Source organism: Coenobita brevimanus, chromosome 52, assembly GCF_032717465.1.
Source record: "Coenobita brevimanus isolate Jiangsu-jjx chromosome 52, ASM3271746v2, whole genome shotgun sequence".
In the NCBI taxonomy this organism is placed as follows: domain Eukaryota; kingdom Metazoa; phylum Arthropoda; class Malacostraca; order Decapoda; family Coenobitidae; genus Coenobita; species Coenobita brevimanus.
This window is the reverse complement of record NC_137005.1, coordinates 10060362-10073590: the sequence shown is the minus strand read 5'-3', so window position 1 is coordinate 10073590 and position 13229 is coordinate 10060362. Positions and strand designations below refer to the sequence as shown.

Sequence of the window (13229 nt, the reverse complement as noted above, 5' to 3'; positions counted from 1 at the left end):
GAGCTGACCTGTTGCATAAATGAAAGACTGGGAGTAACGGTTAACTCTTGCATTAGAGAGTTGGACAGAAAAGGGATGAGAATTTGCTGCCAGACGGGTGCTACGCGCCCGTCGTAGAGGTGGAGGAATGCAAGCAGACAGTTCAGAGGAGCAGTGACCATTAAAGTAGCGATAGAAAAGAGATAAAGATGCAACAGTGCGGCGAAGAGACAGAGGTTGAAGGGAGTCAGTAAGAGGAGGAGAGTTAATGAGACGAAAAGCCTTTGACTCCACCCTATTGAGAAGAGCTGTATGTGGGGAGCCTCCCCACACATGAGAGTTGTACTCCACACAGGGGCGGATAAAACCCCTGTATAGAGTCAACAATTGTGCAGGGGTAAAGAAAGAGCGGAGACGGCTTAGCACACCCAATCTCTTGGAAGCAGTTTTTAAAAGAGATGTAATATGATCTTTCCAAGATAAGTCCCGAGTAAATGAAACCCCATGCATGTTCAAGGATGATGCAGGATTAAGCTGAATATTATTAAACATTAGTGGGTATACCTGTGGAAGATTTTGTCGGGTTGATAGGTGTAAGAACTGAGTCTTAGATGCATTAAAAACAACCATATTATTTTTACCCCAGTCAGAGATACAAGCCAAGTCAGACATTAGGTGTGCCATAGCCTCATCCCTTGTTTGTTGAAGTAACTGTTGAGATGGGCGTTGCGGGAACCGAATGGAAAGGTGAAGGGTGGAGTCATCAGCGTATGAGTGGATTGGGTTAGATGTACAGCTTAGAAGATCATTGATGAATAAAAGGAAGAGAGTTGGTGATAGGACAGAGCCCTGAGGAACACCACTGTTGATAGATGTAGGAGAAGAATGATGGCTGTCTACAACAGTGGCTATAGAACGACCAGAAAGGAAGCTAGTGATGAAGGCACAGATAGAAGGATAGAAACAGTAGGAGGGCAGTTTGGAAATTAAAGATTTATGCCAGACTCGATCGAAAGCCTTTGAGATGTCAAGTGCAATGGCAAAGCTTTCACCAAAGTCCCGAAAGGAGGATGACCAAGAGTCTGAAAGGTAGGTGAGAAGATCGCCAGTGGAGCGTCCCTGACGGAACCCATACTGACGATCGGAAAGAAGGTTGTGATAGGAAAGATGCCTTAAAATTTTTCTATTGAGAATTGACTTGAAAACTTTTGAAATACAGGACGTTAAAGCAATTGGACGATAGTTGGAGGGTTGGGAGTGGTCACCCTTCTTTGGGACTGGCTGAATGAGAGCAAACTTCCAGCAAGAAGGAAAGGTACAAGTTGACAGACAAAGGCGAAAGAGTTTGCCTAGGCAGGGTGTAAGCACAGAAGCACAGTTCTTGAGAACAACAGGAGGGACCCCATCAGGCCCATATGCCTTGTTAGTACTGAGGCCAGTGATGGCAGAAAATACATCAACTGAAGAAATTTTAATGTCAGCCATGAGGAAGTCAGAGGGGGGAAGTGATGGAGGAACAGCACCGGAATCGTCTAAGGTGGAATTGGAGGAGAAAGTCTGTGCGAAGAGATCTGCCTTATCAGTAGAAGAAATAGCTACAGAACCATCAGAGTAGAAAAGAGGAGGGAAGGATGATGAGGTAAAGTTGTTAGAAAGATTTTTGGCAAGGTGCCAGAAGGAGCGGGAAGAATTCGAGTTGGAGAGTTGAGAGCTTTTAGTATGGATGAAATTATTTTTAGTAGAGCGAAGAACAGACTTAGCATGATTCCGGGCACACATGAGTTGTACTCTACACAGGGGTGGATAAAACCCGTGTATAAAGTCAACAACTGTGCAGAGGTAAAGAAGATATGGAGTCAGCTTAGCACACCTAATCTCTTGGCAGCAGGTTTTACAAGAGATGTAATATGATCTTTCCAAGATAAGTCCTGAGTGAATGAAATCCCAAGCATGTTCAAGGATGATGCAGGATTGAGCTGTATATTATTAAACATTAGTGGGTACTCCTGTGGAAGATTTTGTCAGGTTGATAGGTGAAAGAACTGAGTCTTTGATGCATTAAAAACAAGATTATTTTCACCCCAGTGCTATGAGGCCTTGATAAGAAACAGAGGCTTGTGTGTTGCCACTGCATGAGGCTTACTTTAACATATGGATGTGAGACTAGGGTGTGACGTGAAAATGAAAAGTCAATAGTGAGAACAGTGGAGATGGGACTGCTGAGAAATGTATGTGGGGTACAGAGAGTGGCTAGGATACAAAATAATGTTATTTGTGAGGGATGTCGATTGAGGCAGTTTGTGGACACCAGAACTAAAGAGAGTGTACTCAGATGGTATGGTCATGTGGAGAGAATGGATAACAATAGAGTGGTGAAAAAGGTATATCTGAGCGAATCTGAAGGAGGGAGGAGGCGAGGTAGGCCAAGGAGAAGGTGGAAGGATATGGTGATGAGTGTGTGAGGAAGAGAGGTATGGAAGTTGGTGAGGCTAGGGGGACTAACAAGAGATAGAGCTGTCTGGATGAATGCTGTGGGAAGAAGTGCATGATCAGGTATTTGGCACCCCTTTTTAACACGACAGCATCTGGATTAATTCTTAGATATGTTTATGTAAAGCTACAGAATGTGGTGAATGTTTCTGGCATATCCAATAGAGCCAGGATTCTGGGGGCTTGAATGATGAGCTAATGGAAGTGCGGCCTATTGGACTGGGCAAACTTGGGCTGTCTGGACGTTGCTACTCCTCACCCTGCCCTAGGATGGGAAAGGAGGTCCGGATGGAGATGATGATGATGATGATGATGATGATGAAAGATTCAGCAGAAGTCACCTTGATCCGACCGTGGTGAGGTGCTATGTAGCCTAAGGGGATGCTAGATTCCTAAACATTGGCTTCCCTGTGGGATGGCCCACAGAAGCAGTTGCTTACCCATTTGGTGGATGAGTCTGCGCGGCCACAGGCCGGGGTTACGCAACAGCAACTGCACCTGGCAACTAGAGCAACCAACTCAGTTAAAAATGCTCCTTTAAGAAGGATGTGTGCCTACAACCTTGATAACTACTGTATAGTATACTGTACTCTTTTACTACTCGGATGTGGCCTAAAATTGCTGTCTCTTTCTTGAATGCTCTGCAGTACCAGAATATGATGCTAGCCATGAAGTAAGAGCTATGGAAAGGATGTAAAGTCTTAGCAGTGTCTATTTTTGTCACTAAGCTATGCAAAAATAAGCTGCAAAGGGGCAAAAATCTAGGCCAGGTTGAGGTGAATGAACCTTTCTATCTGTCTATTGCCAGATGCCTTAATCCTGTACGGGGTGGCCACAAACAAATTGCCTCCATGTTGTCCTGTCCCCCGCCATTTCACTGCCCTGCTCCCAACTCCCACCCCCCTCTCTCATATACCTCTCCACTCCATCCCTCCATCTCATCCTCGTCCTCCTCCACCCTCTCCCCCCCTCCACCTCATTCATATACACTCTCCTCGTCAATCTCTCACCCTCCATCCTCTCCACATGGCCAAACCACCTCAGTGTGTTCCTCCTAACACTTCCTATCACATCCACATCCACACCACAACGCTCCTTTATATCCTCATTTGTCAGCCTGTCTCTCCATGTGACTCCACAGGCTCCTCTTAAATAACTCATTTCCACTGCTGTCACTCTTGACCTGTGTCCCTCCAACAACATCCAAGTTTCACTTCCATACGTTAGAGTTGGTATCACAATACTGTCATGTAGTAATTTTTTCACATCCATGCTCACTTCCCTGTTTCTTATCACTGCTTTCAAGGAACCAGCAACCTTTCTTCGTTGTTGTACCCTTTCAAGCACTTCACCCTCCAAACTTCCATCCTTACTCATCACAGTACCCAAGTACTTAAACGTACTCACATTTTCCATTTCCTCACCGTCTAACCTCACTGTACATTCACTGACTACACCTCTCTCAAAGACCATCACTTTACTCTTCCCTTCATTCACCTTTAGATTCCTTATCTCACACACTCTCCCAGACTCATCCATCAAGCTTTGCAGCTTCCCTTCGTCTTCACCTAACAAGAATTATGACTATAAATCCAGCCACAGGTACACTAAATTAGGAGTCATTTCGTATTGTTTATAAAGGTTCCAAATTGCTTCCATGCATCGACCCTGGCCACCTAAAGGCACCTGTCCATGTTGTTCAATCTCTGGCAGCCTCTCTATTCAGGCTTTTATCCATGAGATGACATACTATGACCTCATCCCAAGTCTTTTTCAGTCTGCATCTTGCAACCCTATCTCTGATGTTCACACTTCACACCTTCTGCATCCAGTTATCATCCTCCATGCTCTTCACATGCCCAAACCATCTCAATCTGCCCCTCCTTATTACAGCATCAATACACTCCAGTCCCATTCTTCCTCTAAACTCTCCAATTGTAAACCTAGTCCCCCCACGCTTCACATTCAAGGATGCAGTACACATCCATCTTATCATTGTCATTTCTTTATGTCTGAGTCTGTGATTATCCTCTTCCTTTACTCACTGAATATAAACCTTATTGAACATCAGTAATTTCTTTTCCTCCCTGTTTCCATCAACTATTGGTCAGAAATTTTCTGGTGTATGCACTTGAAAAAGCCTCCAGGTCATAGAAAAATATTTGCTTTTCCATGGCCAACCTTAATGTGGGTAATTCTTAGAAGGACACATGGCATCATATTTAATTTTTTTTTTTTTTTTCATATTCATATCCATTCTCTTACTATTACCATACCACATACCTAAACACATACTCTTCTTTGATCACTATTTCTTCATTCCACATCCCTCATGAATCTCAGTTCACTGTATCGAACCTACACAGTCCACACATATATTCCTTAACATTTCAAACTTGCATGCTTTAGCAGCAGCCAGCCTCATTTTACTGTATAAGGAAGGCCTGGCCCATGTTCTCTTTTACCTGTTCAATATTGGTCCACCTTTCCCTTTTTTTTTTTTTTTTTTCCCTCAAACTTGGCATGTGCTTTGTCACTGTTACATTAATGGACTGCCTGTAATGTGTTATATACAAGGCATAACCTGAATGTGTCCATTTGTGCTATTAAATTTTTTCATTATAGTGTCAAACAATTGAGATGTAATTTCTAACAGCAGCAAGACTGATTTATGACAGATAATGCTGCAATGCATGGCAGTGTCCAGGAAAGGTAATTGTCACTGAATAGCAATAATGGATATTCAAAATACTCAGGTATGCAAGACAACCACAGCTGATTCTGAAAGCCTGGTCCTTGGCAGCATTCCTTGTAACACATTATCTCCCCAAGCACAGAGTAGAGACAAGACCTGTCTTTTTTGTGATATAAGGCAACTGGCTCATGATGACTGTCCGCTTAATCCGTCCTCCATTATGGCAGGCATGCAGCACCAGTCAAGCAGTGCAGTCAGTCCTTTTCTGTTCAGCACTCTAATGCAAGAGTTAGCCACTGGTCAGCCATAGAACTGTCATCCTCAGTCTATACTTCTCTCATCCTATGGCCAGTCTATAAAATGCAGTGTGTCCGAGCACTATCAAATTAACAAATCTTGATTTTTTTTTTTTTTTTTTTTTTTTATAATGGAAATGACAACCTTTTGCAGGCTTCTAGTCCTTCCCTCCTTCTTTCTTTCTTTCAAGAGAGAGAGAATATTAGGCTATACACTCATTTTCAGCCACCAAGCAGTGGCTGAGTGGTTAACATTGCTGACCGCAAAGTTGCTGGCTCATTAGCACTAGAGTTCGAATCCTGGTGCGGGCAGCTGGGGTCATTTGACTCAGATGTCCATCCACCCACTGTGGGTTGGCAGGTAAATTGAGTACCTAGGGAACTGTGGTGACGTGGATGATGCAGTGGCCTTGTATCCAGGTTATTGGATGAATAACCCGCTACAGGCTCAAGGCCTATGTTACGGAGATGAGCACTGCAGCTAAGTGCCCCATGGTGTAAGCTCTCTCCTTCATCTTTTTTATCTTTTAAAAATTGTAGACCATGTAGCAATATATTACTGTGTTGTGCAAGATTTGTCTATATTTACAGTAAAACATATTGTATTCCTTATTTCAGTGGTAAGAGGGCAACTGCTTTGGAAGGAAGTGCCACCTTAACCAAACTGGTTGCAGCTGCTCGAGGCCGCATCAAAATTATGGCAGGCGCAGGGTTAAATTCCAGCAACGTGGCCTGCATTTTGAACCAGACCGGAGTAACTGAGTGTCATGCTTCAGCCAGAGTGAGCAGGTATTTCACTTTGGTTGTGTATATTAAGCACTTTGATTACATGATTGTACTGAAGAGGAATGCCTCAATACAGTGGCACCAGTATAACTAGGCATCTCCACAGCCTCCTATTTCTTTGCATCTTGTGATGGGAAGGACACTGATATGACCCTCATGTGGCATCATCTACCACAAGGGGATGCCGGATCCTTATGTGGGATATATACCATACTGAACCTGTAGGACAGTCCCATAGAAGCAGCTGCTTACCTGTGGTTAATGGGTCTGCTTGGCCAGATAGTCCATGGTTAATCAGAAACAGTAACAGCAAACTTTCCTCAACTCCTTCCCTATCCACCAAAGGAAGATAGTAAATTGCAGGATGAGGACATCTTTAGTCTGTGGGCGGACAGATTCATGTTCAGAGAACATGGTACCACAACAACAACAGTTGCATGGTCACATGTGGATATTATTTTGACTGAAGCTAAGTCATTTTATTCAAATTATGAAACCCTTATGCAGGAAACTGTATCTCACTGTTTCAACAGTAACATTCTTGCCCTGTGATATTCTTCTTTGTGTCTAAGTTCAGTACTTACCCAGTACCTGTTAGGTAGGTGGTGTTTATATCAAGCTTTTTTGTAAGGAGAATTCCTTAGAAAGGGCTTTCCTGAACTGTTAATGTACTCCAGGAATGCACTTAGTGTTGGCCTCTTGTTATTTTTGTGTGAAGTGCTTCCTTTTTTCCAGTATAATTACATAATCATATGTAATAAAAGCCAAAAATACTACTAAAAAACAAGTTAACACTGTCATTTAACCCTTAGTGACAAACAACTTCATATCTTATTCTCGCAAATGCCAGACAGGCATAGTTATGTTTGTAGTTTAAAAACTGATCTTTATACCCATTCATCTATATTATCTATCTGTTTGTCTATAGTCAGACACCTCAATCCCAGAAGAGGTGGCTTCAAACGAATCGCCTCAGTGTTGCCTTGTCTCCTGCCATTTCGCTGCCCTCCCACCAGCTTACACCCACCTCTCTCATTTACATCTCCATCTCTCAATGTCATCCTTAGTCACCCCCTCCCTCTCTCATATACCTCTCCACAAGATCTCCCCTAAGTTGAATTAAATTTTCTGATCTGAGATTCATCATCCTAAGCTTTCTACCCACCTAACAATTACAATGGATTAATTGTTGTGTAGTAATACCACATTGATGAAGGTTGCTGTAAATCACCTTCAATCAAAGCTATTCATTCTGGGCAGAATGAAATCAGTTGGAGTTACCTGTACCCAGAAAAAAAAAAAAAAAAAAAAAAAAAAGTCATTGTTGAGATATGGTTAAGTGCATGCCTGTATAGACAATTGAGATGTATGCCTGTATTTGACAGCTAAGATCTGTTGTTGTAATTACAGAGAATTCGGGGCAGAAGCATGTGCTGGAGCCAGAATGGGGAGTGGAAAGGACAACATTCTTATGGTGACCTGTCCACATGAAGTCCGTGCCATAAAGCACGCCATGGCACCTTACTAACTTGAAATAAATCCTGTACATTATGTTGTTGAAAGTTTATTTATTTATTTTTTTAGTTTATGAACTCCAAGCAAATCCAAACCTAGATAATGTTTAGTACTGTATTAGCTGTTTTATTTTCAAACAAAAGAATTAATTGTCATTATGAAAAACTGGAAAATATCAACATTTTCTTATTTATATTTCACTCATTCACAGCTATAAAGTAGAAAGTGTATGTTGTTTAAACAACTTAGTTAAATGATATGGTAGTGCATAAAACCAATTCAAAAATAAATACTGATATGACAGTTTACATAAATTTTTGCTGTACTCTACCAACTGTAGCTTGCCCTAAAATTAATCTGTCTCAGTCCTGAATACTAGGCTGTCTTATTCTTGTAGCAAGGTCGTACTTTTACAGGAGCAGTTGAGCATGGTTCAACTGGCCTACAGCAGATACTTCCTTATTCTTAACAAGAATGAACGTTAAGAGTGTTAGACCCAGAGCCCATGGAGGTTTCTTTCACTTTTTAGCATCATGTCAGTCCCAGAGTCTGGTTGACTGGTTCTGCACCCACACCTGGGTGCCCAGTAGTAATGGAGGAAGGGTCTTGGGTGTTCCCTGGCACTGTACAATGTCACCGAGATTTTGCCATTGCCAGCTCCCTGTCACGGAGGGCCTGCCACCAGTGTATATCCATCTTGTAGTTCTGCCTGGCCGTGGGTACCACAGCATGCAGCTGTCTCCCTATTACCTGCGGGGCTGGGGATTTGTTGACCCCACACAGGGGTGTGTTCAGGTATTGTAAAAGAGCTGCTGACATCTTGTCATAGTCAAGACTTCCCCCAGCACCTGTGTTCATCCGTAACAGCTTCTTGGCAAACTTTATGGCTAGCTCTGCTCTGCATTTGGACTGTGGGTAGTGGGCGGAGGAGATACTCATCTCCATCCCCCACCATCTGAAGAAGGCACGTCGTCGCTGGCAAGGCTGGTCCCGCCATTGGTGAAGATCCCTTCAGGTGCTCCCCACCATGAGAAGTACTTTCAAAGCTGGACCATGAGCTTGTTGGCGGTGTTGCCGCCTGGGAAATGGGCAATCCCAAGCCACGCTGTGAGTTTGTCAGCGTAAGCCAGGTACACTTGACTGTCGAGTTGCAGCCAATCAGCAACTGTGTTGGAAGGGGTACTCCGGTGCTGGTAAATGAATAAGTTGTTCAGCTGCCTGGGATGGCATGGGCATTACAAGTGGCACACAAGTCTCTAATATTGAAGGTCATCCTCCATACCTGGCCAATACACCATCTGCCTTGCTCTTCTTTGCATGCTGTCAAGCTCTTGGTCACCAGCATGGAGGTTGTCCGCCACTTAGTGAAGAAGGGCCTTAGGAATAACCAGGTGGATGGACCCCTGGTTGAATGTGTATGTCGTGCGACACTGCCAGACTGTCCCTGACACCATAGAACTGATGCAGGCAGGCAGTCTCCTGTGATCTCTGCACATGCCAGTCACTTGCAAGCGCTTTGGCGAGGAGTAATCAGTAAATGGGATTGTTGGCCGCAGCTTGGAGGAATGCTGCATCGTCCAGGGTGATACACCTGTCCTGGCTGAGAGCAATTACAGTGGCTGTAGCCATGGCCACATCCAGGTCGTCGGCCAAGGCGTCATCTGTGGTGTGTGGCCTTGCCCAGAGGGCATGGTAGTGGGACAGGAAGTTGGCTCCACAGTTTCATTTTCCCGGAAGATATTTCACCTGGAACCTGTACTGCAGTCTTTTTCCTTCGAGATGAACAGCTTTGAGCTGATAATGTCCTTCAGTGCTCTGTCTCCTAGGAGTCTGACAAGGGGGCAATGATAGGTGACTAGGACTAAGTTGGGGCATCCGAGTAGAAAGAGGCGGGGGAGATAACAGACAACCGCTAATGCTTCAACCCCCACAGATGCGTATCCCTCTTCAGCTGGCGTCAAGTGTCTGCTGCCGCAGATCATGAGATGCCAACCGTTCTTGCAACACAAGGGAGTCTCTGTCGACAGGCAAGAGCAGCACTGCTGAAGAACCACAAATCCTATGCCTTCCTTGCTCCAGTCCGTAATGGTGATCGTGGGTCTGTCCTTGTTATAAGAGGTGAGACCGTCCTTGGCCAACTGACACACTGCCTCCTTCGCCTGCTAAAACTTCTCCTGTAGGCAGTCATCCCAGTACACCCACTTGCCCTGGGGTTTGCACAGCTCCCAAATAGATTCCATGATGGCGGCTGTGGTCAAAAAAGGTGCCAACAGGTTAACAAATCCATGCCAGGCTGGATGTCTGTTAAGGAGGATGTGGCTGGCATACTGAAATTCTTGATGGCAACCAGCCTCTCTTCCGTGGGCTTGTACAAGTCCCGGCCTACCCGGCGAACTCTACTTCCCTTCTACTGAACTTGAATTTCTCGGGCTTGAGGGTTATGCCGTTCTTGGCACAACATATCCAAGAAGTCATAGGTGTGCCAAAATGCATCCTCAACGCATGAATCGTACAGTAGTGTGTCATCGATGCATTTAAGTTTTCGTGGGACGTACACAAAGGCGTCATCATACCTTGTGAGGTATGCGTCAGGGGCTGTACAACGTCCCATGGAGGTCCTGCGGTACCTGTAGCAACCCCAGGGGATGATAAGCGTCGTGAACTTCTTTCTCGACTCCTTGAGATCCACCTGATGGAAGCCCCAATATACAATGGTGGTCGTCTTGTAGGTGTGGTGAGGGATGCCTAAAACCATGTCAAAGGCCATTAGGGTGTGGTGTCTCTCTCTGTGGCAGGCAGCATTTTCTCGAAGTCAACAGGGCGCCATGGGTGGCCCGACTTTTTGGTCACTACCACCATCCTCCTGCAACACTCAGTTGCCTTCCCCACTGGCACTGGCTCATTCATGCCCTTTCATACATCCCCATCCAGCTGATTCTTGACCTAAACCTCCCAGTGTATTGGCACAGATGCAGGGGTGTGGCAGGCATAAGGCACAGCATCTGGAAGCAGGTGTATCTTGTATGGCTCGCCTGACATGACTAGGAGGGAGCACCTGTCAGTTCTGAAGTTGGATGCCGAGAAGTGCCAGAGGAGCCATGCTTCCAACTGTGGGATGCTTTCCTCCAATGGCTGCAGGGGCATGGTGTCAGGCCTCTGCAACAAGTTGTCTGCTGGGTCTGGGGAGCTGCCGTCACCTGCGGCAACTGACGCAACCAGTGGGGACTGGTGCAGGAAGTCATGGTGTACCAGACCCAATTCCCTGCACGCTGGCAATGAGAGGTAGCACTGTTGGGCCGACTCAGCAAAGTAGACCTCCTGGGTAGTCAAATGGCTGTCATAATGTATGGCACACATGGTAGATCCCAATGGCTGCAGAAGTATGTTTGCCATATCCCTTAAGTCAGCCCGATGCTGCAACAGCACAGGCTGTAGGCAAGAGCCTCTAGGAGTGCCAGGCCAGCCACACACACACCTGTGCCCTGGTGTCTGCCACAACTTGGACCAGACAGGACTTCCTGCCACACCGGTTGTTAACGGTTACCCAAAGCATAGACTGGACTGATGAGTTGGTGTCAGCGACCACCACTGCCCCAGAAACCTCCTGGGTATCACCTGCTAATGCCTGCATTCCGGCACCTAGCAGGCTATCTTTGCTCCTACACAATTTCTTAAAATGGCTGGTTTTACCACACTGGTGACATGCTAGGGACCTCGCAGGGCATGACAACCTTCCTGCTGGGTGGGACCTGCCACAGTTGGGACAGGGGCAGGCCCTGGGACTCCAGGGTGGGGCAGGCGCAGAAGCGGGCTTGTGAACTCCCGCCACACTCAGTCTCTTCCCTCTGGAGTGTGCCTGGCAGAGGCGCAGCGCCCTCCATCACACTTTCTTGCCCCAAAAGCCCACAAACACTGGCGTCCTTGTGGGCTGCCTCAGACCTAGAGCAATATTTACACAAAGTACCCACATCACTGAACTTACTACACAACTGAATCACCTCTCTTCTGAGCACTGGATTACACAAACCCACAATCAACTTCTGCAAATGCATGTACTCCAACAGATCACCATTGCAATGGGGTACTGAAACTCGCAGTCAGCGGCACTCTGGATGGATCTCACAAAATAAGCACTGACAGATTCACTAGGTAACTGATTTCCACTAAAAAAGTTGCTCCAATTAACTACCTGGTTCGACACTTGGAGCACAATCCTTTTGATGGCTTCCAACACCTCTGATGATCATAAGGAGCTCCACTGCACTAGGGGAAACTGGGTATCCAGGGAATGCTGTAGGGCAGGCATGCAACACAAGTGTACCAGGTATGTGCTGGATCGTGGCCAGCCATTGAGTTTCAGCCAGCACTCCATGGATCGTCTCCACGAACAAAAGGCTGCCGTAGACATCTCCGCTTCACACTTATTGGGGGCAGCAGACGCAGGAATCCTTGGCAGGGGTTGCTGCTGGGACATTAGCGATGCCAAGCTCTGCTGCAATGTGGAGATGGCCTCTTTGTTCAGATTTAACGACCCGGGAGGCACCACAGGTCGATGGCTGGACCTGGGAGTGGACGTGGGCAGGCGTGGGAGCCGTGTAGCCATGGCAGGCATGTAGATAGGACCAATCACTACGCCATGTAGGAGGGAATTCAGGGAAACAATGGGTGCCAAGCCTCCCTTTACTTGTCTCCAGATACATTCTAGTGCGAGAGGGTTGGGCCCTGCTCTCCCATGCAGCCGCCAAGCGGCCCAACATATCATACAGCTCTTACAGCCTCTAAAGCCTTATCGCATCAGTTAAGATAATACAGATCTGAAAAATGTGACTGAAGGTATTGAGAGAACCATGAATCCTTTTTGAGCTAGATACTGGTAACAATCTCCACGCATAATGACAGGTGTTAAGTCAATTATGATATAAAAAATAATCTGGGATGCTTGAAGAAAGGAAATGAAGGGCACCAGGAATATCTTGATGGCCACTTCAGAGACAGTGACAGGTTTGTGCAGCCAATACTTAGAAGATTAAAAATTTTGCTTCACCACCAGTTGTTAGAACTGAAAACGAAGATGAAAGTTGTTGTACTTAAAGGCACCAGAGATCTCTTTGACAGGTTGCTGTATTTGAGCACACAAGAGAATATTGACCTCAATATGATTTTTCAGCATCCTATAACACCAATCCCACCTGCCCTGGCACACTCAGATGGAAGTCTTAAGACCAACAAATCCATGCTTCTTCACAAACTTGAGAAGTTACCAACAATTAGCCACCAATAAAAACACACTGGCATCATAGATGCCATGTTCCTTCTACACACTAAAGAATCCACCAAATACATATGGGAAGTCAGATGACAAAATTCTACAAAAGCTATGCTGTCTGGCTCCCAAAGTTCACTCTGTCTGTGATTAAGGTGACCAGAGTCCCGCTTTTAGGCAGGACAGTCCTGCTTTTTTTATGTCT

General features: G+C 45.6%; 1 protein-coding gene across 1 annotated transcript in view; it reads left to right on the top strand.

Annotated features, from left to right (window-relative positions):
* LOC145400472 (PF03932 family protein CutC) overlaps positions 1-8025 on the top strand; it is a 55093-nt gene extending 47068 nt beyond the window's left edge. Inside the window, exons 5-6 of the mRNA XM_080272989.1 lie at positions 6079-6249; positions 7657-8025. Of these exons, the coding sequence (XP_080129115.1) occupies positions 6079-6249; positions 7657-7774 (289 nt within the window). The 3' untranslated portion in view covers positions 7775-8025. The remainder of the gene's footprint in view (positions 1-6078; positions 6250-7656) is intronic.
* Positions 8026-13229: the final 5204 nt, after the last annotated feature.